Source organism: Sturnus vulgaris, chromosome 23, assembly GCF_052056855.1.
Source record: "Sturnus vulgaris isolate bStuVul1 chromosome 23, bStuVul1.hap1, whole genome shotgun sequence".
NCBI lineage: Eukaryota > Metazoa > Chordata > Aves > Passeriformes > Sturnidae > Sturnus > Sturnus vulgaris.
Window position 1 is genome coordinate 4838477 of NC_142265.1, and position 24283 is coordinate 4862759.

The following is a 24283-nucleotide window of genomic DNA, read 5'->3' on the forward strand; positions in this document are numbered from 1 at the left end:
ACACAAAGAGCCCTGACTCTCTTCCCTCTCCCCAGCAAGGATTTAACAGCAGAGACGTGGCTGCATTAACGCTTCTTTTCTCTGCCAGGTCCGTGGCTGCTGTTGCAGGGCGGCAGGTGAGTGTCACAACCCCCATTAACAGGTAGGTACACAGAATATCAGCGGTTTGACTGAAAAAGAGGCAAAAAAAAAAAGTGGTTTCCTGACTTCCCAGATCTATGCCTGGAGACTGTGGTCCTGCAGCCTGCTCCTGCTGGTTGTATTTCACTGAGGTCTCGTCGTGTGCTGGAAAACAGACTGCGGTAGGTTGTTACAGCAAAAGAAAAAAAAGAGGAATCAAAGCAGGCATTGTCAGAAATAATTAAAACCATAATTGCAAAAATAAATGGAAGAACAGCATCTCATGATGTTTTATTCGGGCTTTTTATTTTTAATTGGAATTGTTCTCACACTCGCTAATTGGCAGAATACAGCCAGGCACGGAGTCTTGGATGTGAATGAGCAAAGCTATCCTGACTTCTTGGTCTCCTTCATGGGCAGGCAGTGGGAGAGGTCATGGGTTCACTAGAAGCAGACAAGCCCAGGGGATTTGACTTGAGAATTTGTCCTTACATACAGAGATAAAGCAGCTCTATATTATTTAGTTTGGAAAAAAACCTAGTTATACCTGCCTTAGCATCACCTAGGAGTACTCATTCCTCTAATCATCACTGATAAACCACTGCTCTTGGGTCATTTTAGACATGGGGAAACTGAGGATGAGAGCAACAGAGGGGCCTCCTTAAGTCCTGGTGTCCCTGTGGTGACAGCCACAGAGAAAACTCAACACACCCCATCTCCCAGCTAATCCCTCCAACCTCTAAAATGCACTCTCTCCCATAGAAAAAAACCAACCATATTTCTTAAATACAGATAAAACTATAAAGCCTTGAAATTCGGAGCAGCTGGTGGTTTATGTCTTTATGAACTGTACTGATGGCTGCTGTAAAGGTCGGTTTGCCGGCGGCACAGCGGGACGATCCCGTTTCCATCCCCATTTTAACACCCTGGGAATGTTTGCCACAGTTTCCCCTTTGGCTCATGGAGATGTTTCCACCACCGTGATGCAGCTGGGATAAAACCCAACCAAAGTTTCCAGGAAGGAGCAACCCGTTGGGATTGGCCAACCATGGCCTGCCAGTGCTGCCCCCACAGCAACTCTAGGACACAGATCCAACGAGCAGCATGTGGAGAAAGCCAAGACTCAACGGCATTCTTCCCAAAAGCAGGAACTTAATCCTTGTTTCCACATCAAATCCCACCTGGGAGATTAAAAAGTGACCGTCTCCAACATCCCTGGTGGTTCCCAGTTTGCTCCTTGTTCCATTTCATGTCCCTAACTGGTGGGTAACATGAGTTACTCCTGCCATCTGAACACCTGATTTTTGTGTTCCTGAGTTAGGGAAGAGGCAATTTGGTTTTATTTTTAACAGTGCACAGAGAATTTCCATACTGCCTTTAGTTCCCGTGAGAGGAAAGGTGCCTGTTATAGGAATTGTTTGTTCTTACAATAAAAAGAAGTGAATTGCCAACAATCTCTGCTTAAAATGAAAATTATTTGTTGCTGATCTAAGATGACCTGCAAGTTGCCTGTAGATGGAGCCTGAGTTTCTGCAAGGATTATGCTGAGCCTCTCTCAGAAAAAGGGTGGAGAGCTGGAAATGGAAGTGCCCAAAATCCAATACAGGAAACCCACAAGCAGCCTGAAAAGCCTCCAGGTTTCCTCCACCACTTTCACACAGATCTGCTCACTCTCCCAGCTCCTTTCTTCAATGCAAGGGGTGGTTAAAGGGCTGATCTTGGAAAGCAAAGAGCTTCCACCAACCCTGCAGGAGCCAGGCAGATGTGCAGGCTCAGCCCATCTCACAACCAATATGAGGGAGAGGACCTGGCCACTCAGACCTAACAGGACTGGGGCTAATTCTGCAAGAGCTACACACTGGAATTACAACTCCGAGATTTTTCCAAGCCCAGCTCCTTGGTTTGAGTTGTGGAGAGGACAGGGGAGGACAGCAGAAGACACCACTATCTCTTCCTGTGGGTGCACAGGAGAAAATACCATTTAGCAAAAACACCACTCCCTGGGAAAGACTTCCCAGGGCATTTTTCCCTACCTGGCTCTTCAGAGGAAAGCACAGCCTGCAAATAAACATCAACCCCATCCTCAAGATGTCCTTTGTCCTCCTGCCTTCAACCCTCCACCGATGCCACTTCTTTGTCTTACTGTGTGCAATTCCCTGCCCATCTCCAGATTCTAAGGGAAGATGGAAAACTACTTTCCACCCAGAGGGGCAGCAGAAGGGAAACAGGGAGAGGAGGGAAGAGAACGACCACTGGGAAACAGCAGTGCAAGAAAAGATGGAGCAGACTGGGAGCAAATGGGAGCTGGAGGCAGAAACCTGCCTGCAGCAGGGGAAAGCTGGACTTGGGGAGGAGAAGGGAGGGGGTAAGAACATGGAAAAAGATGGACTGGAGAGCCTGGGCAGGAGCAGGTGCCAAGCGGGGGAAGTGGATAAAACCAGGTGCTTTTGGGGCAGGGGCTTCCCCTAAGTGTCAGCACTTGGAGGATGCAGAGTTTCTTATGGGTCAGCTAAAATCTCCCACCTCTCAAGGGCTGCTTCATAAACATCCCCTCCCGCAAACGGCACAGAAAAAGGGACAGAAGCTTAGAAATAAATAAAACAGAAAAATTAAAAGGAAAAACAAAAAAAGAAAAAAGGAGATCCAAGTCAGCCCTCTGCTGGCAGCAGGCTCGGCTGGACTTGCAGGGGCACTCCAGGGAGCAGGCACAGGCACCCATCCTGCTCTGAGCACCACCAGCATCGCCTCCGAGAGCCTCAAAGCCCACATTCCACTACGGAGACAAATTCCGACGAATTCCGACAGCGAGGAAAAGAGCACCAGGGCCAAAGGCACCTCTCTGGGGGTTTGTCTTTCTTTTAACAACCTTGCTCACACAGCTCAGGTTAATCATCATTGCAGTTCAATTAGGAAGAGCACAAGGAGACAGAGCCCCCTGCTCTCCAGCTGTGCCACAGCCCCCAGGCACACGGGGTGATGGCAAACGTGTCCCAGCGGGTCCCTGGCCAAGGAAAAGGGACAGCATCCCAAAGTCTGGCAGCTGCCGTGGTGGGAAGAGGGCAGAGAGGCAACCAACACCTCCCTCCGAGCACGGAGCCCACAGAGCCTCCAGCCAGAACCACAAACACTTCCCTACAAAGCCCACCTCAGACACAGAAACCTGCCCGGGCAGCCAGGTGAGCACAGCACCCTCTGCTCAAAGCAGCACCAGCTCCTCAGCGCCGGCTCGGCTGCTCACGGACAGCGTGACATCCTGCCTGTGCCATCCCCGTGCCTGGCTTCGGGAAGAGCAGCTGCTCCCTGCTGCAGCCCTGCTCCTCCGGCTGGGAGCGAGACAGCAGCCAGGCTGAGGGGCACACGCTGCTCGCTGGTGTAGGGACAGCAGACAAACTCCTCCGGGCTCTCTTGCTCCACGCTCACGTCCCACCATCCCCGAGCTCCTTCCCCAAGTCCCACAGCTCCCGGATTAACCGGCTCAGGTCCTCCCGAGGCTGCCTGAAGCACGCACAGCACGACCCAAAGCTCCAGCCAAGCGCTGCCTCCCCACTGCCCTCCAAAAAAAAAAAAAAGACTGGGCTGCTCCCTGCTCATCTGGCCCCGCTGCTGCAATGCCTGTGGAGAGCTGCTGTGCTACCTGGGCAATGCACCGCGTACACCTGTAACTCGTTCAGGGAATGAAAGGGATGCTCGGCTGTGCTGTGCGGCACAGGAGTGACCCATCTGCATATCAGCCGCCTGTGTTTCTCCTACAGCAAACAACGTAAGAGAAAGCATCCATCAGAATTCATAAGATGCACCCCTGGAGTAAAAGATTGATTTGATATTAACGGATTCGTGCGGAGACTATAAAGCGATCGAGGCAAACGCTGACACCTCGGAGGCATCGCAGCCCTGGAAAGCCGCTGGCAGTGCAGGCTGGCACCGGTGCCAGGAGCACGGACCTCTCTCCCTTCCCGCGCCGGCACAACTTTGGGAGTGTCAGGCAGCACCAACTCACTGTCTGCCGCCTAAACCCCTGTGTCGTCTCCTCGTCTGGCACCCGCAGCCCCGCCAGGAGGTTGCCAGCCCCGCGCTGCAGCCCGAAAAGCACCGGAGCATCCTGCCCTCCAAAACCGCTCCAACGGGGCAACCCCACCACGACGGGGACAAGCTGCCATCCAGTGTCCCCTGCCACGACGGGGACGAGCCCCTGGGACACGTGCAAAGTCTCCAGTTGGTCCCGGGACCCTCCGGCAGCCCCGCCGGGCACAGAGCATCCCCCAAAAGCCGCCAGCAGGACCCCCCGGCCCCCCCAAGGCCCCAGCCCAGCTGCTCCTACCTGAGCGTGGCGCTCTCCCCTTGCCGCACTGTCACGTTGTCCATGGCTTTGGGGAAGGTGGCATCTCCGCTGCGCACGGGCACTCCTGCGGGCACAAGGAAGAGCAGCCTGAGACAGAGGACGACCAGGCACCTCCAGGGCAGGGCCAAGCACCCACCGACCCCCATCCTGGGCAGCGGGGACTTTTCCAACAGGCAAAAAACACACCCGACAAGGCGAAAAGGGGGAAGGGGTGGGTGGAGAGGAGGGATGGGGGGGAGCAAAACCACCGGGGCGAGCGCTGCGGAGCTCCACGGAGATCAGGAGAGCCCCCGGCAAGGCTGGCTGCGAGCGCTGAGCCTGCCGAGCGGCATCGGAGGGAGTCCCGCTGTCCTCGGGCGAGGGAGGAGGACGGGAGGGCCGGGGGGAGGAGGAGGAAGAGGAGGAGAGAAGGTGCGGAGCACGAGATGAAGGTCACAGATGTGTGGCTGCTGGAGACGCTACTTTCAGCTGCAGCTGGGCAGGCGCTGCGGAGATCTGGCATCAAAAGTTTATAACCCACGGAGGAAACGTGAGTGTCTGTGAAAGGAAGGGAAGGGCGGCATCGGCACCGGGGGGGGACACAGCGGGCCGGGGCTGGGCTGTTCTCCGGCTCTTGAGCTTTTGTTTAAATCACAGAGGGAAAAGAGAATAAAAAAAAAATACAAAAGAGAAAAAATTAAAAAAAAAATAATAAAGCTCCCCAAAATCCCGGTTCTGTCGCAAGATCGAAACTTCCCCGCGGAGCTGCAGGCGATGTCCCCGATGCTCCTCGGCTGTGCCCAGCGGGTCCCGGAGCCCCCGCGGGGCCGGTGCCTGCTCCGGCTGCGGCTCAGGAGCGCAGCGGGGCGGGAGGGGCGCGGGGGGGCGGCGGCAGCACCCCGGCCCCGGCCGGCAGCATCCCCGGGGTTGTCATGGCAGCGGCTCCAGCGCTGCCCGGCGCACGGCCCGAGCCCCGCACACGGGCGGGCGGGCGGGCGGCAGCGGGGCGGGATGCGCAGGAGGACACGCACATTAACCCCCGCCGCGCCGCGCTCCCGCACAGGGAGCCGCCAGCCCAGGCACCCCCCCCCCCCCAACCCTTCAGCCTCGCTGCAGAGGGGTTTTTTCTCGCACCACGCACCCCTGAGTTTGCCCTCAAGAGCAGCAAACCCTCGCCCACCCCAGCATGTCCACCTGTTGATGCGTATCCCTGTGGGGACCGGCTCCACTTCTCTTTCTCTGTGAGAAACAGGGTCCTGTCCCCACATCCTTGCCCCATGGGATGGTGTAAGACAGCTCCAGCGTATCTCCTGTCCTGTCCCTGCTGTCTGACACTGTCTGACACTGAGATCCCTGAATTAGGACGCCCAAGGGTTTTCCACCCTGCCACATCACCAATAAATTTCAACAAATTTCCTCCTATGGAGACACAAACAGACCACCATTTATCTCCTCAAAGAGCAGCTGAAGGCACCAAGACCTTGGTGACCATCCAGACACAGCTGTGAGTGCCCACAGAAGAAAACCAACCCCGTGCTGCCAGTGTTCCTCACACAGCTCCTCACGCCCAGAGCAGGCTGGACCTTGGCTGGGTGCCTTCCTCCAAAGGACATCTGCCTCCTTTACTGGTCTATTCCAGGGAATCTGCCCTTTCCAGGGGGAAAATAAACACCAAAAAAAAGAGCTTTAGCTAATTCAGGACCCCAACCTCCTCCAGAGATCCAAACACAGCTGTTAGAACGGATAAAGGGGTTTTACAAGGGGTTTTCAGTGATCCCAAGCCCAGTTTTCAGCAGAGCAGGTCCTTTGTACGTGACAGTGGGACTCAGTGACCCTAAACACCCACTAGCCACGGGCTGGCACTGCAGAGATGTGTGTTGGAGCCCAGCACCAGCTCCAACACCAGATGAATGCTGCAGCTTGGATAAATAGGACAGCCTGGGAGCCCAGGAGAAAAAACAGGGCTGATTTTTCCATCAGAAAGCTCTTCAGCTGCTGAAAAGTTGGCTTAACCCTGAACGTGCAGGTTGGCTGCTTCCACACCATGGATTCTTTGAGGGGGGGAGGATGGGAGAGGAAGGACACTCCATCTCCTCTCTGAGCTGCTCCACTCTGGCACAGAGGAGCCGTGTCTGCTGGAAGAGAGGGAGCAGCAGGAGCCAGCACAAACCCATGGCAGCCCCCAGCAGTGAGACCACAGGGGCTGCTGAGCCTCACCCAGCAGCAGGATTAGCTCCAGGGGACAAGGATGCTGCAGGGACCACAAGCTCTGCTGGGTAAAATGGTGTTTACCCCGTGGGATAGAAGCTGTAGATGTAGAGTGTGTGTAGCACAAAGCCTGCCAGAGCCACAGCAATCCAAGAGAGGGAAGATTTATAGGGGAAAAAAGCCTGTTTGCCTCACAAAGAGACTCTGAGGAGGCTGAAGAGCCATGGATCCATGAACGGATGCAAAGACAGGGAATAAATGGACAGACTGAGAACTAAACTGGCTGCTACAGACAGGTAAGAGGATATGGGGCATCAGGGAGGGGAGAGAGAGAGGGCTGGAAAATTAATGTGATCCATATTTATGTAACTGGGTAGGGACCCAGCAGCCTGGAATGGATGTGCAGGAGACTGCAGGGGACATGGCTCAACCAAGCTCATCCCAGAGGCCACTTTGGGCACCCAACAGTGCTGCAGGCAGCCAGAGCAGCCTCTCTTGGTTTGGTATTCTGGGACATCCCATCACAGATATGTCCCAGTCCCACTGCTGGGGTTACCTCCCCAGTGACTGCACAGCCATCAAATGAAGGGAGTGAGATGGGACATGGGGGAGAAAAGGGCAAGGGGAAAAAAAAACACCTTGAAATCCAGGAGTCTGCTACATGTGCATGAAGCACAAAGTCAGCAGACACAGGCAGAGGCACTCTTGCACCGAGACAGTTGCAGACCTGAGGCTGTACAGAGTGGCTTCAGTTCAGGTCCATGGCTAAAAATATCCCCCCGCTGAGAGGGACTCAAGGCTGGCACAGGCCCTGGGGGCACCAGGCATATGGCAGTGGCGGATCCTGCTCCTCACGGTGACGTTAACAAGCCCTGACCCTCTCTCATCATCCCAGAGGCTCGGAAAGAAACCGAGCTGGCAAGGACGAGTCCCTGCACCTCCCCGGCTCTCCCCTCCCAGCCGATTGTCAATCTCAGCTTTTATTGAGTGGTGCAGTTTGGCCTCCCTCTCCCTCCGAGATTTCTCCCTCGTTGCTCTAATCAGGAGCTTGCAAATGTCAGGAGTACAGACCTGGAAGTAATTAGTGACTGACCAGAGCCTGGGGGCCATGAGGAAGCTCAGCCATAGCACAGCACCAGTATCATACTGGGGAGCAGCCTGCAGGCACTGGGACCCACGGATGGCCACCCTGGGTTTCATTCCTCAGCCTCGTTCCTGCTCCCAGATCATTCCCCCTTTCTCCACACAGCTCAGGGCACACTGAAATGCTCACTGTGCAGCAGGGAGTGAGTCCAGCTCCCTCAGGATCTGTGCAGTGAGGGATGGAGTGACTGCAGTTCCACTGGGACACTGCAAATGCCACCTGCTGCTTTGGGACACTGCCTCTTCCTAAAGAGATCCAAGGACCATTTCTCACTCCTTTTAAACCTGCCTGGGTAGGGGAATGTAGGAAACATGGACACAGCTGCACCACTGAAATGGGCTTCACCCTAGGACAGCAGCTTTTCTCTCAGTGGGCACAACAAACCATGTGCTTGTCACAGTCCTCAGCAGGCAAAGAAAACTAAATCTTAAGGCAAAGATAGTGGGAAAGAGGGTTTTTTTCCCCTATTTTTTCCCATTCTCTGAGATTCACTTTGCTGTCTCTCAGCCGTTCAGCCTTGTTCAAAACAGAAGGAGTTAATGCTGCACCCAGGAAAGCAAAAACCAGGCAGAGCTGTAGGGAAGAGCAGTCCTTGGAGGCTTTGTGCTTGTTTAATCAAAGAGTAATCTTTGCTCCCAGGGATTCGCCCTCCAGCACCAGTGGAAGTGGAAGTTCTCCAGATCTCTCTCTGGAAACCCCAGAGAAGCTTTTTTGATGGCAACAGCTCCCCTCTGCTCCTCAGCTGGCAGACAGCCACTGGCACTTTTTCCCAAAACTGGGTTCTTTTAAGGCATCTTTCTCCTGGGGCATGGGGAATTTCTAATCCTGAGCATCTTGGCCACCCTACCTGGCCAGGACATCTGTGACACCTCCATGGTGAATGTGGAGCTGTGTCTCGGTACCCTGCACCATCCAGATGGTGTCTGGGCTCGGGGCTATAAGATTTTTAACTAATTTCTTTCCAAGCTATTATCCCCTCCTCCCTTTCCTCCCACCTCCTCCTTCTCTCCCTCCTTCTCTCCATCTGTCCCTATCCCTTTTCTTCTCCACCTTTCTCTTGCACACTTGCAGCTGCTAATTTTTCCCTGGCATATTTGGCAATCCATCCCAACACCTCTTCCTCCACACCCCGCCACCCTGCTTCGTGCTTTTCCCATTTGCTGCCGAATATTCTTCATTTCTTCACCAAAAAGAGATGGCATGAGCACAGGCAGGAGGAATATACCCCCTCCCCATGAAGGGAGAATCACATCTCACTGTTCAGGGATAAAACTGAGCACCCATCAGTTTGTGGGAGGGGGTACAAAGCAAAGCATCACCCCTTTCCTTGGTGGAAAACCTTAGGAATGGGATTCACAGCTGCACTGACCACTGCCAGGCCACTGCCACACACACACCTCCCCCCTCTCTCAACTTGGCCTCTTCCCAGCAGAATTTATTTATCCCACTTAATTTTCCAGTTGTTTTATCTTGTTTTATCTTCACACTAAATCAGGCTCTCTCTGCAAACGGAACTTTTATTTTCCATGCTGTTACATTTAATGCGTTTTATTGCATGAATTTAGCAAAAGGAAAAAAAAAAAAAACAACCTGCTGAGGTAATTGTGGGAAAAAAAAATGTGACTTGTTCTTCACATTGATCGTAGTGCTTGAGTTCCAAGGGCAGAAAATCCAGACTGGAGGCTCAAGCTCCTCACTTACCCCTGGCCCAGGGCTGGTTGAGCAGTCAGTGCCCAGGTATCCCCTCCAACACCATCCTCGTGCCCTAAATTCACACACAAATCCTTCCCTCTTCCATAAAATCCCCCCAAGGCCACACAAACCCAGCCTGGAGTCAGGATGACAGCGTGGGAAGGCGGGTTGTGGCTGAGCAGGACCCACAGCACGGGCATCCCTGGGGATTTTAATGGGATTACTCTACACTTAATGCTCAGCTACAATCCCCGGCTGAACCCCTGCATATGGCAATTTTAAAGCGTGTGTAAACCTGACAAGTGAAATCCAAAACGGAGGCAGCTCCACAGACACCCACCTGGAGCAATTAAAGCAGCCTCCTCCTTACACCAAATATGAAAGGAATAAAAAAAAAACAGCTCTGAGAACACTTGGTGCTGCTCAAGCAAAGCTCGGAGGGGCTGGGACACCCAGGGGCAGCAGAACCGTCACAACATCACCCTAAAAGCTTGAAAAACATGGATTTCATTTTCTTGCAGCATTTCTGACAACCATCCAGGATAGTTTAGCTTTTTTTTTTTTTTTTTTCTAATGAAAGCAAAATGTTAAGATTTTCTCCGCGATGCCAAGATTTTTTTTGTTGCCATTTCTGATGGTATTTAGTGCATTTGGGCAAATTTTCAGCTCCTGTGCGGTCCCTTTCCCTGAAAACACAACTCTAGAGGGAAGGGATGGAGGGGACCATTACAGATATGTGACATTTTGCTTCATTGCCAAAATATTTCCATATCAAAACAGCCAAAGTTCAGGCTCCTTCACCAAGGACATTGTCTTGGAAAAAAAACAAAACCAAACCAAACAGCACAAAAATCCCATCACAGTGCATAGTCTCTGCCAAAGAGATGCTTCCAGGAGGCCTGTCCCAAATTTCCCACATCCCTGGGAAGCAGACAGTGACAGGACAAGGGGGAATGACTTTGACCTGACAGAGGGCAGGTTTAAATTTGATATTAAGAAGAAATTCTTCCCTGCGAAGGTGAGAGGTACCTTTATTCCCAGAGAAGATGCGAGTGCCCCATTTCCATAAGAGACCTTAAAGAACATCCAGTCCCACCCCTGCCATGGGTGCTCCACTATCCCAGGGTGATCCAAGTCCTGTCCAACCTGGTCTTGGACACTGTCAGGGGTCCAGGGGCAGCCACAGCTTCCTGGGACAGTCTGTGTTTAACAGGTTTTTCCATCATTAGTCCCTGATGACTTCTCCCTGGGACAAACTGTGGAGGCACAATCTCATTCCCAAATTAGTCCAGGAGTAGGAGAAACACCAGAAATGGGGATCTGGACCACAGGTGCTGAGCCTGGGCATGAAATATGTGTTTGAACCCTACCAGTCATTACAGACTGGAAATGGAAAGCAGGATCTGGGATCCAGCCCTGAATCCAGCACAATCTCACCCTGGCCATGGATCCACAGGGAGGCTGTTGGAGCCCTCAGCTTCCCCCAGCTGCCAAGCGGAGCAGGAATGCATTTCCCCCTCTCCTGGGAACATTACAAGGCTCATTTCATAGATGCTCACAAAGTGTTTTGTGAGCTCTCTGCTGAACTAATAAAAGAACAAATAAATAGATATCACATCTCCCTGTTTATCCTGTTTCTGAACACGAAGCCACTGCGTAGCCTCGGGGCTTATTTACAAAATACAGAGATGCAGGAATGATCAGAGAGCAGCTGTGCCACCTACACTCCGTGCTAAAAGAGGGAAACATCACGCTCTGGGCTGTCCTGGGAGGCTCTAAAAGGCATCCCCAGCACAGGTGAGAGAAAGGAAAATCCTATTTTCCCATATTCCTCCATGTGTGCTGCTCTTTTTCACACCTGGATGGCACCAGAGCCTCTCTGCTCATGGAGCTGGCTGGGCTGGCACCACCAACTCTTGTAGGTGGGGGCAGCAGGACCAGCAAATCCATCCCCATGTGATGCACAGGTTAGGGACTGCTCACCCTGAAGCCCTGCTCAGACTCAGGGCAGCAGGATTTGCCTGCCCAAACCAAATGTTTTATATCAGCAGAGCAGCCAAATCAGCAAGGTTTCAAGATAAAGAGGGAGGGAAGAGAAAAACATGCCTGACTGATTCCAGAGAGATAAACAGTGCCTTGAAGACTTGTATTTCCCTGAAGGAATGACTTGTGCCCTGCAGAACTGAAGTGCAGTATTGTGTTCCCCTGCTCACCACATACCCTCATCCCCTCCAACCTGGGCCTCTCAGCTTGGGCAAAACAATCCCAAATGTCTCCATGGCTCTCACCACCACCCGGGGCAGCCCTGCCCTGACACTCATGTTTAATGCTGCCCAGAGAAGCTGCCCCATCCCAGGAAATGCTCCAGGCCGGGTTGGAGGGGCTTGGAGCAAGCTGGGATAGTGAAAGGGGGTGGGACTGCATTATCCCGGGGGTCCCTTCCAACCCAAACCATTCTGGGATTTTCACACTTACACACACACCCGCTCTCTCAAACCAACCAACACAAACCAGCCTCCAGAACATCTCACTGCTGGGGCAGCTCCTGGGAGCTCTCAGACCCTGCTTGTGCTGCTGCTGGAAGGGGCAGAGGCAGAAGGGTTGGGAGCTGCAGGGAGCTGGGTGGGATCTCTGCAGAACTGGGAAGGAAATCACTTTATTCCCACTCCTCACCCTCCCGCTCTCTCCTCATCTCCAGCGCTGCCGGGCAGGTTTGGCAGTTCTGTTATGCAGGTAAAGGTTTGAACACTTGTTCTCAGCCTGTCTGAACTACCCAGGCTGCTTGTGCTGCAGGTCTCAGGAGAAATAAAAATTCTCAGTATTTTCAGTTTTCCCCTCTGTGGCCAGTGCAGGTGATGTTTTTTCACCTTTGAAACTCCTGCTTCTAAGGGCTGAAGTGAGGGGGAGAAAACCATTAGGTGAGGGAAGGCTCTTGGTTCCTGCAGGCTTTGGAAAACTTCCCTTGGAGTTTGATGGGAGCTGTGGGTAAATGCTGGTGCAGGTCTCTGCTCTCAGAGGCAGCAGAGCTGCTCCCTGCATGTCTCACTGCTGATTTATTCCCAGTGGTATCAGGCACAATGAGATAAATATGCAAGTGGCACAGCCAGGGTGTGGATGGGAACATCTCCATCTTCCTAGGTCAGCTTTAATTCATCTGTTTCAGTCAGCCTGGCTTCAGCCATTCACTTCTGACTCCAACCCAATTCTCTTCAAAACCCAGCTCTGCCTGGATGCTGGATTAAAATCTAGGCTTGCAGCAAACAAAACTAAGCATGTTTTATGAGGAAGAGTAACCTTGGGGGAGGGTTTGACTGCGGTTTCAAAGGCTGAGCAAGGTTTCTGTGCACAGCTCTGACTGAGTTCTGCTGGCTGTCAGCAATCCCTGCTATCTCCAGGCTGCTGACAGCCCGACAATCCCCGATACTGCAGGAAGGAAACAACCTGCAAGCTGCAAAGCCACCATCCCATTTCACAGAGAGAATGACAAGGTAGGAAAAGACAAAGGAACCCAAATACCTCTGGGGAAATAAGAGAGCTGCCCACAGCTATCCTGGAAGCCCCAGGTCCCTCCAAAGCATTGCTCCCCATGGACACATGGGTTGGAGCAGCCTAGGGTGTCACCAGGAGCTGCTGCTCCACAAACAACCAACCCTGAGGCTCCTTCTTCCTTAAAACCCCTTTAGCCTCACCAATTCAAATAAGGACATAGCACTTCAAAATCACAACTCAAAACCAGCAGGCACTGGGTCCAAATCGATCTTCCCAAGCTGGGCAAGGTGGAGCAGGACACCAGGGTGACCCTGCCCGGGGCTGTTCACCCCAGGGAAGAGCATGGGAGAGCAGGATGAGCCCGAGAGCTCCATCCCTGCATCTCCTCCCGCTCCTCCTTATTAAAGCTGGCGTTTGTCATGTTAAGCAGCTGTTCTAACATAAAGCAAAACCATCAAGAAAAATGTGAGTGTTGCAGATGGGCGGCATTTTCTTCCTAACTGCTTTATTTTTATTTATTTGTGTGGATTTTTTTTTTCCTTCCCATCTCCTTCACCCTTTACAACTACCCCTGCTATTGCAGCTGGCTGTGTGAGCCACCATCCTGATAAGCAGCCGCTCGCTCGCTTCTTCTGGTCCTCGCAGGCTCTTCTATTCATTGTTGTTTCTCTGTCGCTACAAATTGGCACTTCTAAAGAGATTTCCAGGCCAAGTATTAACCCCCTCCGGAGCCCAGGCACATAAACACACACGTTATTTGTCAAACGAGAGGAAGGCAGTCGAGCTGCAGGGAAATTTAAGTGACTTGTCTGAAAGAGCAGCGAGGAGCGAAGGCGGAGGGGCTGACAGACGTTTCTTACTGCTACAGGACCTGCTCCCTTCCTTCCAGCCCTGTCTGCAGCCAAACCCCCTGAAATCCTCCCTCTGCCCCATAAATCAGCCAACTCAGCTCCCCTTTCTAAACCAGAAATAGGACCCAAGAGTCCTGACATCACACAGCACAAAATCAGGTTTCCTCTCATTGCAAATTCTGGTCGAAACTCCTTTTAGGAAAAAAAAAAGTTTTATAGAGGTTTTTATTTATTGTCAACTCCTGGATGATAAAATGAGGCCACTACAAGCCCTATTTATTTCCTACCCTCACAGGAAACGGAGGGGCTGAGATGTGAAACAAATCCAGGGCTCCAGCACTGACCCTGGGCTCGTGCTGGTTCGCAGAGCGCTGGGTGATTATTTTATAATAGCTGATAGCATCTGTGATTTAATGCAGCTGTTAGAAATTAGCAAGGACTCCATCGAAAGCGTCCCAGTCACTCATGATAACAGGCTAATAAATCATTCCCCCAGTGCTCCGTGGCATTTATGGTTCTATTTTAGAGATGCAAAGCATAGATCCGGCTGCTCTCCTGGATTTATTTTTATTTATACTTTTAATAATGCAATTAAATAAATAAATTTAGGATGTTGTGACTCTGTTGCCAAAAATGGCACCGATGAGAACTTCCCCTGCATGACTTCCCTTCGTTATTTTCTCCCCACTAGCCAATTAAAGGGAAAACAAATGGCTCCAAAGCTGCTCCAAGATATTGTTTCCAATGCATGGGGTGAAAAATCTCACACCACGGAAATCCAGGGGAGGCAGGAATGGAGATGGGGGAGGAGAAGGAAAAGCTGGGCTGGCTGTGACTCTCCTCTCCATCCAGATTTCCTCCTACCACACCTCAGTCCTGAACATCTAGAGGCTACATTCCATGGAGACCTACAGGAATGCACTCACAGCTGCCCAGTCTTCAATCACCCAGCAAACCCAGCTTTATTAATTCCTTATGGGGTGATAATCTGGAGCATTCCTTATACTCCTAAGTAAGCAGAAAAGCAGCAGATTCCCTGTATCTCCCTACTGCAATCTGGGTGCTTAAAAACCTTCCGTGGAATGGGATGCCTGACCCCAGAGCAGGAGGAGGATGTCCCGAGGCCACCTGGCCAGCCTGGCTCTCCACTGAGCCACACCCTGCCCTGCCTGCATCCTTCCAATCAAACCCAAGGAATTGCAGCTGCTGCTGGGGATGGTGTGTCTGTTTCAGCCACCCTGCTCCCAGAGAATGGCCAAGGCAGGTGGGAGCACCCCCACACAGAGGGAGCTCATTGCTCTGGGGCGAGCCCCAAATCCTTCCTTCTCCCTCTGTTTGCCACAACACACTTTGGGACACTCCTGTGTCCCAAAGGGCCCCATAAACTTCACAAAGGGTGTACCTAGGAGCAAAGCACCCATCACTCTGCTCCCCATCCTCTGGGATCCTCCTGCCTCTGCCTTGGCACACTCATTTTTCCACCTGCCAGAAACCAACATGCAGCAGCCTTCAAATGTCTCACTGATGAGACTGGAGCAGAGCAGAGCCAAATGGGGTCCTTGGATTTGGGAATTCAAATTCAGAAAAATTTGAGGAAGGGGGGGAAAACCCCTCCCTTCTCCAGGCTTGCATGCCAGGGAGAGGTAATGATGCATCTCTCCTGCTCTTCCACCTAAATGAACTCCCTGAATGGACCATGTCCCAGAATCCAGCACACCCGTGGACAGCTTCAGGGTCACAGCTCCTTTCACAGGGCTGCTCTGACAGGGTTCACCAGGCTGGCCTTGCTCAGCCACTTCAGAGAGAGAGAAGGAAAACCTTGGGAGCAGAATTGGGACTGGAAGTGCCTTCACTGACTCCCAAGGGAGGTTCATGTTGGCTCACATTTTGAGCTTTTGTGGAGGGTTTTTTTTGCACTCCTCGAAACGAGCCATGCATTCCCTCACATGGCCAGTGAGCCTGACAAACACACAGACATCCTTGTGCTTTTCAAGGTCAGCTTCACCCCTGGGAGGTTTCCATCACTTGGAGACCTGTTCCATCCTGAGTCCTCTGTGGAGAGCCCTTTCCCAAGGTGGGGAACAAGCACCCCAGTGCCTCACCTCAACATCACCGACTTCCTTGCTCTCATGCCTTAAATCCCACCAAAATATTCAAATAAGACTGTTCCTTCTCCTTCATCTGAGAGTATTTTCAGTTAATAAGGAGAAGGAACCAATTTATTTCTCAGTCACGCACTAAACTCTGGTGTTAGCAAGTTTAGAGTAAGCCAACACCCAATAAAGTCTGCACAGACTTCACTGGAGATGAAGCAGATCTCTGCTGGGTCCATTTAAAATGCTCTAAGCATTTCCATCATATCCTTACTTTTAAGTAGAGTTACAGTCAGAAAAATTACTCTGCATACATGACCCCGGAGGTTTCATATTTCTTCTCCTGCGGTGACAGTTTCCAACCAGATCTGCTTAATTTACAAGTTGGGAGATAGGGTTGCTTTCCCCCTCCCCTGTCCTTAAAACTGCCAGCCCTGCAAATTCCTCTGGAATGGAAATAATTGCCTCCCCTCACCAGCTCTGTCACTGGAGTGCAGGATATGCAGCCCTGGGCACGGCTCCCCAGTGGATGGGACAGGGAATCCCATCCCAGTCCCCATCCTGGCTCTTGCTGACCATAAGCAACCCAGAAACTCGGAGAACATGAAGATCCCCAGCACTAAGATGCTGAAGATGGAGATCTTTGGAGCTGCAGAAAGCCTCCATGCCTGGTTGTGAGGTCTCCTTTTAATTATAGAAACTGATTTTTCTGCAATTACCATTTAATATAATGCAATCTCTCATTAAAGCAAAGGGTTCAACTGCTCTGATCTTTTCCCATTTAATAAAGACAGCGAGAGAAGGCTCTGGGAATTGGCACCACCCACCAGACTGGCATCTCTAGCTCAGGAGTGCCAGCGCAGTCGGGTCAGCCAGGAGAGCTGTTCCTGGCGTATTCCCAGATCCCTGAGGAGTGAAAACAAGCAGAGCTGCTCCCCAGTGCTCTGAGCAGGGAGATCAGAGGTGTTCCGAGGAGGAAAGGGCAGGGAGCAAACAGCCTGGGAGCTCCATGGGGCTCTGAGCTCCTTCTCTTTGCTCCCCCTGTAAGATTTTTAGGTTGGCACATCTCCCATGGATGGAGGAGCCACAAGTCCATTAGCCCAGCTGGGATTTTTCCTGCCCTTCCTGACAGCCTCAGAGTTCAGCAACATCCTCAGTCTGACACTGTAGCTCCCCAGATGTCCCTCCTGGTTCATGAAGTATTTTGATCCTTGCAAAACCCCATTAATGCCTTTCTAAAAGAATGAAGCCTAGACAGGCATTCCCATGGGCCCAGCCAGGCCTCATCCCACACCCAGCATCTAAAGGAAAAGTCCTGTTGCCTCCTTCAGAAGACATTCAGTACAATTATTCCCTTCTTTACCCCAAATCCTCCTTTAGCATGCAAGAAAATGAAGCAGCCTTGATCTCCACAGAAAGAAGAGGGTTTCAGAAAGCACTTGTAGCAAGACTTTAATAATAAAAATTCTAATTAAATTTTTACATGTTTAAATACATTTGTCATGTATTTTCATTAATAGCATTCTGTGCTGTCTTTAATTTGTTAATCTCCTCACCCTGTGCAAATAACCTCCTCCAATTCCTGCAGCACATCTGGTATACCAACAGCACAGGGAGCTGGAAAACATTCCTGAGGGTACACAGCACATGGGGGGGTCAGAGATCCGTGGTCTTCTGCTGGGATCAACATAAATGGGAATGGGAAACACAACAGAGGGAGCAATCTGGAAATGGGTGCCCACAGCCACGTTACACCAACTCTATGGCAAGTGGAAATGTGAGAATGCTTTTCCTGCTAGGAAAAGTACACAGCAAGTGGAGAAGCAAGAGGACAAAAGGAATCAGAGGCAGCTCACAGAAAATATCCTTTTTTTAAGAGCATTGGTACTTTAAAGACAAGCCGCTCAATTTTCCAAAGTATTAAGGATCTCCTGAGCTTCAGCTCTTGTCCCTAATGTGGAAGATAAAAGTGGGAAACAAGAAGTGATCCCAGATATGTCTCAGTTACAGAATTACAGGATCATCACAGAATGGTTCAGGTTGGGAGGGACCTTAAAGCCCACCTTGTCCCACCCCTGCCTTAGGCAGGGACACCTTCCACTATCCCAGGCTGTCCAAGCCCTGTCCAGCCTGGCCTTGGACACTTCCAGAGATCCAGGAACAGCCAGAGGTTCTCTGGGAAATCTGTACCAGGGCCTCACCACCCTCATAGGGAGGAATTTCTTCGCAATATCCCATCTAACCCTGCTCTTTTTCAGGTTGAAGCCCTCACCCTTGTCTCATCAGCAGTTCTCAGCAAATATCCTATTTTCAAGACCATTGGCACACTAAAGACAAGTCCCTCAACTTCTCAAAACCTTAAGGATTTGCTGAGCTTCAGCTCCTCTCCTTAATGTGGAAGATAAATGTGGGAAACAAGAAATGACCCCAAATATGCCTCAATTGATTCTGACTTTTTTTTTTATTCCATCTTTAGAGGGGGCAAAAATCCAGCAGACTGATTCCAGCTGCTTGTTGATTCCTGCCTGGAGCAGCCTGGTGTTTAGTAGCTGGGCAGAGCTCTTCTGCAGTTATGTATTTATTTCATGAATATTATTATTATTATTTTTAACCGTGGAATCATTTTATTAATATTAATAAACCCGCAGAAAGAGCTAATTTCCTCCATCATTCTCCTAATTACCTCTATTGAATTGTGAGGATCATCTGCATGAATAATGATCCCCGTGCATTTGCTTCACTGTTCAGCAGAGGAATCGGCAAGAGCTGGATCCTGCACCCGCACATGGCAGGGAAGGAGCTTTGGAACCACCACCAGATGCCTCCTGCAGTAACTCATGGCCTCTCCCCAGCTTCCAAATCCTGGCTGGGCCACCAGGGTCATTCTGCATGAACACAAGGGGTGGGACAGGTGTGCTAAGGGGAGGCGACTCTGCTGTGCTACCTCAGAGCACAGGAGAAAAGAAAAGAGACACAAGGGCTCTTCCTGCTCCTCTGGAGCTCCAACACCTTCCCAAGTCCTTTCAAACACAGCTCACATGGACAGCCCATGATTTTTCTGACCCTCCTGGACACTCCAGAGCCAGCAGCAGTTTTACCAAGATTCTGGATGAGGCAGAACCTCAGCCCGGGTTTTGCCCCAAGAGCAAGGAGCCAGCACAGCATCACTGAGGAACTGCTGTGACTGCCCCATCCCTGGAAGTGTCCAAGGCCAGGTTGGACAGGGCTTGGAGCAACCTGGGGTAGTGGGAGGTGTCCCTGCCCATGGCAGAGGTGGAATAGGATGGTTTTTACAGAAACACCAAATCACAGAATTAGGTTGGAAAAGACCTTTGAGATCATCAAGTCCAACCTATGACCCAACACCACCTTATTAACTTTAAGGTCCCTTCCAACCCAAACCATCCTAGAATTCCATGGTATCTCCCTTAGTTACACACAGGGACTGGAACCAGAAGGTCCCAGATCAGGTGGAGGAGGTGATGCCAGTGACAACTTTTCCCAAAGCAGGGTATGCAAGACAGTTCTTCCCAGGAAAGACTGAGAACAGAAAAGCCTTCCATGTATTCCTTTTCTTGCTGCTGATGCCAAGATGCTTTTCCTTTCCAAGTCATCTATAAGCTCCTGAAACCACAGCATGGGAACGTTTCCCAGCTCCAGATACACCCCAGGTGCTGGTGTTCATGCACCAAGGAAGGTGCATCAGTGTCACCTCCACGGCTCCTTCACAGAGTCCCTGCTGTGCTGGCTTTGCAAGATGAGCCTCAAGGAAAGGGACACCAGCACATCTCTGCAGCGTGTGACTCCAGCCCAGCCTGGCAGTGACAGCTGCACAACCCCCTCGGGCTTGCTGGGGGACCATAAGTCTTTAAAATATGTATGATGTTCTTGGATGGGCTCCACTGCCTGCAGCTCCCCCACGCCAGCAGGCCTGCGGGGTGTGCAGGGACGCCAGCACATGGCACTGTGACACCACGTCCCCACAATGGACCCTGGGCAGGACCTGGCATCCTCTGCCACCACTGCTGCCTGCTGAAGGACATCTGGCTAGGGAGAAAATTCTGAGCACGGAGGAGAGCTCCATAACCATCGCTGGGGTTTTTTTGTGGTTTTTTTTTTTTTTTTTTCATGGAAAAGCAGCTCTGACCAGCTGCTTGCTCAGGCAGAGGGAAAAGCTGGGATATTTCTGAGTCCCCCAGCCTGTTTCACTCACTGTGGGCATACTCAGCTTCTGTGACACTCTTCAACCATATCACAACACTGCAAGGTGGCCACAGGCTGCCTTTGTGCCTCCACAAAGTTCTCTTTGGAAAAGAAATAGGACACACATCCAAATTTTCCTGGTGGGGAAAGGGAGGGTAGGTTATTGAGGCTCTCGTTTCACAGGAGAAGCTGTCTGGATCGTATTTGTATTCATTTTCATGAAATCTCCATAAAAGTCACTAATAGAACACAATCTGCTAATTAAATTTCACGCAGGAAGGCATTTTCACCTTAGATTAGCAGTGTCCTTGCACATTTTTTGCTACTAATGTACTAATAACATCTTATTTATCTTATAAATGAATTCCGTTAGACTTATCATTAAACTTGAGATATTAACGTGCTCAAATGAACTCAATGTGAAAGGGAGGGGGGTGTGATAATTCCAAAGGGATGGAAAATACAAATCCATTTCCCTTCTACTTTGCAGCTGGGAAAGAAAGGCGCTGGGCTGGCAGCTCTGGGGAGCAATGTCCTGACTTGAATTGCTGCAGAGGTGTGAGGGAGGGCAGGGAGCTCTCCACAGATCCTGCTGCCAGAGATGTTCTATCCAAGCAAAGGACACACCCAGAGCTCCTGCATTTCCAGGTTCTCTTTATAGAAAGATCCATACTGAGTGGTTTCACACCACAGGAGAGGACTGAGGTGCATCTTCACCCACCAGGCTACACCTACAGTTCCCCATTCCAAATCAGGGCTTCCACTTCCCAAGGAATCTCGCTCTCACCACAGATGTCCCATCTGGGTGTGCAGACAGGCACCTGTTTCTCAGCCCAGGGCTTGGCTTTAAAATATTTGTGGAAAGCAGGAAGGAGGTGGGGGAGAGGCGTTCTTGATCATGAATCTTGGCAGGATACGGCTGCTTCCCCACGACTGGCTGGAAGATGGATAACGGGGAGGAGGCCAAGCTGCAGTGTTTAAATCCAGATCTTCTTCCTGAGAATCCTCCCCTTCCAGAACTGCATTTTCTGAATGCACATCCTCCAAGCTCCCTTGCACCCAGCTCCAGGGAACACATCCCTGTCCTGCTGAACACCACCTAAGGGTGCAGTGCCAACCAGCAGCACCTCAGCTGTGCCTCAGGGAAGGGAACACATTTTCTTTATCCAGCTTTTCATTCTGCCGAGTCTTTTCATCCCAAACCAACGTTTAGTCCTTATGCAGATGGGATCAAATCCCACCCTGGCTGAGCCAAACACGAGCAGTGACTGATTCCTCCCCTTGGTACGTGGCTCAGTGTTTAATAACCAACTTCGCCGAAGAAAACAACATCCGACCTGCGATATTGTGACAGCAGCATCTTCTCCCCCTTTCTGAAGATCCACGACTTTCCCACTTGTAATTGGATGAGGCAACATTGACATCCAGTGGCCGATGAGATTAATCGCAGCGAAGCCGGAGTGAATTCCCGGGGGATGGAGCGAGCGCTCGGCACGGGCTGGAGGAGCTGCCCGAGCTGGAACAGGCAGAGAACAGCGGCATCCCAGTGCTGCACATCCTGCCAGGGCCACCAGCATCCCAAAAACCAGTGAGACAGGCAGAGAACAGCGGCATCCCAGTGCTGCACATCCTGCCCTGCAGGGCCACCACCCCATAAACCAGAGGGACAGGCAGAGAATAGCCAGAGAATATTTCTGTTGTTTTGTGCCACTTTCTCATGTAAAAAAAAAAAAATGCATGTCAGTCCAGTTTTTAGGGTTTCTTGTCTTTCTGTATATCTGGTCCTTATCTTCAACAGATATAAAATTCTTTTTTTTTTTTTTGCACTTCTAAAACCTTGACTGTCTGCTGACCCTGAACTAAGAATCCCAGTGCTGCACATTCTGCCAGGGCCACCACCACACAAACCAGGGAGACAGGCATTCCAGGCTGGTATTCCCAAGTGTTCCTGCACGTTGGAGGGGACTGTGAGCCCAGGAGCACTGATCAGCATTGCTGCTCCAGCTGGAGGTGTGTGAATTTGTGCTGGTGGCCTCCTAATTCTGTGGCCCAGTCTTGTGAGCTGCACAAACACTGCGGGGTTCAAGCCAGAGCTTTATTTCATTTTCCCCAGAATCATTCATGTTGGAAAAGCCCTCTAAGATAGCCAAGTCCAGCCATTAACACTGGATTTTTTTCCCAGTGGCTCACCAGTACCTGCTATGACATTCCAGAGGTGGGGACACGTCTTGCTAAGCACAGATCCATCCTGCCAGTGGGCAGCCTCTCCTCAGGCATTTACACCTTTCCTTCTCCCACATGGAGCCAAAACCTGCCAGCTGAGCATCAGGCCCTGCCCAGGAGCCTCTCTGCTGCCTCAGGTTCCACCTGGATTTACCTCTCCATCCTCCCACAGCACAGAGCTCTGCCCATCCTGCACCCACCAGCTCTTGCTGTTTTTTTACCCCCACAGCACTGTGGCACAGGGCTAAGAAAGACTCTGGAATGGTTTGGGCTGGAAAGTACTTAAAATCATCCAGTCCAACCCCTGCCATGGGCAGGGACACCTTCCACTGTCCCAGGTTGCTCCAAGCCCTGTCCAGCCTGGCCTTGGACACTTCCAGGGAGGGGACAGACACAGCTTCTGTGGGAAACCTGTGCCAGGACCTACCCACACTCACTGTAAAGGTTTTCTTCCCGATCTAAACCTGTCCTGTGTCACCTTAAAACCATTCCCCCTTGTCCTGTCACTCCATGCTCTTGTGAATTTTATGGATACCCATTACTATGGATAATTTGATGACTTCTCACTCTCAAAATGCATTCCAGATGCAAGCTACAGCTGAACACCTGTGAAGTTTGGGAGAATTCCTGTATTCCTTGTTTACAGACAACAAAACTGAGGCCCCAGGAATGGTGGAAGACTGCAATGGATGGGGCAAGGCTGTAAATCCCTGGTCAAAGCCTGAACCAGGCCATTTTGCCAAGCACAGAACAATTTGCATGCCTGTGGGGGCAGTTAGATGCTGGTCCCTCCCCAGACAGCTGTAAAAAACTGAAGGACTCCCCCTCCTCAAATCTACTTTAAAGGTTCTCCAGTTTCTGTGGGGCTTTAATTTTATTTTTAAAAAATATTAAGGCAGATTACATGCTACACAATTAAATATTGATTGGGAATTCTCCCCAAGTAGGTTTCCCCCTCCATCTCTCTGCCTCCACTGGGAGATGTCAAGTTCTGTTTCCTAAGCTGTCCCCATCCAGTGATTACGTTCATTAGGACACCAGTGTTGTGGTTGAAAGTACTTTCTTTGCTGCTCTACGTTTAATTAGACAACTCTTTCCCAGAAATTATTTATAGCCAAGCTTGGGAGCTATAGTTAGTCCGAATGTAAATAAGATTCAAAAGGGAAATCCCAGGACACCCCTGTGGCTGGTGAGCCGCTCGCTTCAATCCATTAGCACTGGTCCCAGCGCCCCTGCTTAGCACAGCCTTCCAGGGCTTTATGGCTGCAAGTTGTGCTATTTAACAAAATAATAAAGCAAACCAGCTCAGGCACAAGTTTCCAATCCAGCTTCTGATGGACAAAGAATATTTTGCCTCCTCTCAGTGCAGGGAGCTGGGAAACTCCCCAGCTCGCAGAAGGAACGGGATGTGGATGGAGGAGGGCAAGAAAAAGCTTTGCCCTCAGTGGGAAAAAACCGCAAATTAATTAGAGCAATATAGAACTTTGCAAACCCCTGAGCAGGGTTCTGGGTTTGTTTGGAAAGACTGGGTTTGGAAATGTGCTGAGGAAGGAAGGACCCAGTGCCTTAAAACCCTTTGCAGCACATCAGTGACACATCACAGCGCTGCAATTCCTGCAGGAAAAGTGAGGACTCAGCTCTGATCCTCACCAAAACGACCACAGAATTATGGTTTAGAGGCACAGAATCATTAAGGCTGGAAAAGATATCCAAGATCATCAAGTCTGACCTTAAGGTCATCTAGTCCATCTGTCAACCAGAACAGTTCACAGACACACCCACCACCTCCAGGTGGGATGTTCCTCCCAGTCCCAGTCCTCCTCCTGAGCCCCTCTGGAAGCAGCACAATCAGAAAACCAAATATCACAGAATTCCAGAATGATTTTTGGGTGGAAGGGACCTTAAAGCTCATTCTATCCCCTGCCATGGGCAGGGACACTTT

General features: G+C 51.0%; 1 protein-coding gene across 4 annotated transcripts in view; it reads right to left on the bottom strand.

Annotated features, from left to right (window-relative positions):
- The window catches only part of LOC106857483 (opioid-binding protein/cell adhesion molecule homolog), a 291834-nt gene that overhangs the window by 101543 nt on the left and 166008 nt on the right, over positions 1-24283 (bottom strand). For 2 of the 4 annotated variants that reach the window (XM_014883595.2, XM_088178005.1), the window contains exon 2: positions 4439-4523. In XM_014883595.2, the coding sequence (XP_014739081.1) occupies positions 4439-4523 (85 nt within the window). Of the gene's footprint in view, positions 1-4438; positions 5253-24283 lie in introns of those variants that run through there. The other 2 variants (XM_014883594.2, XM_014883593.2) reach the window with 1 other exon arrangement.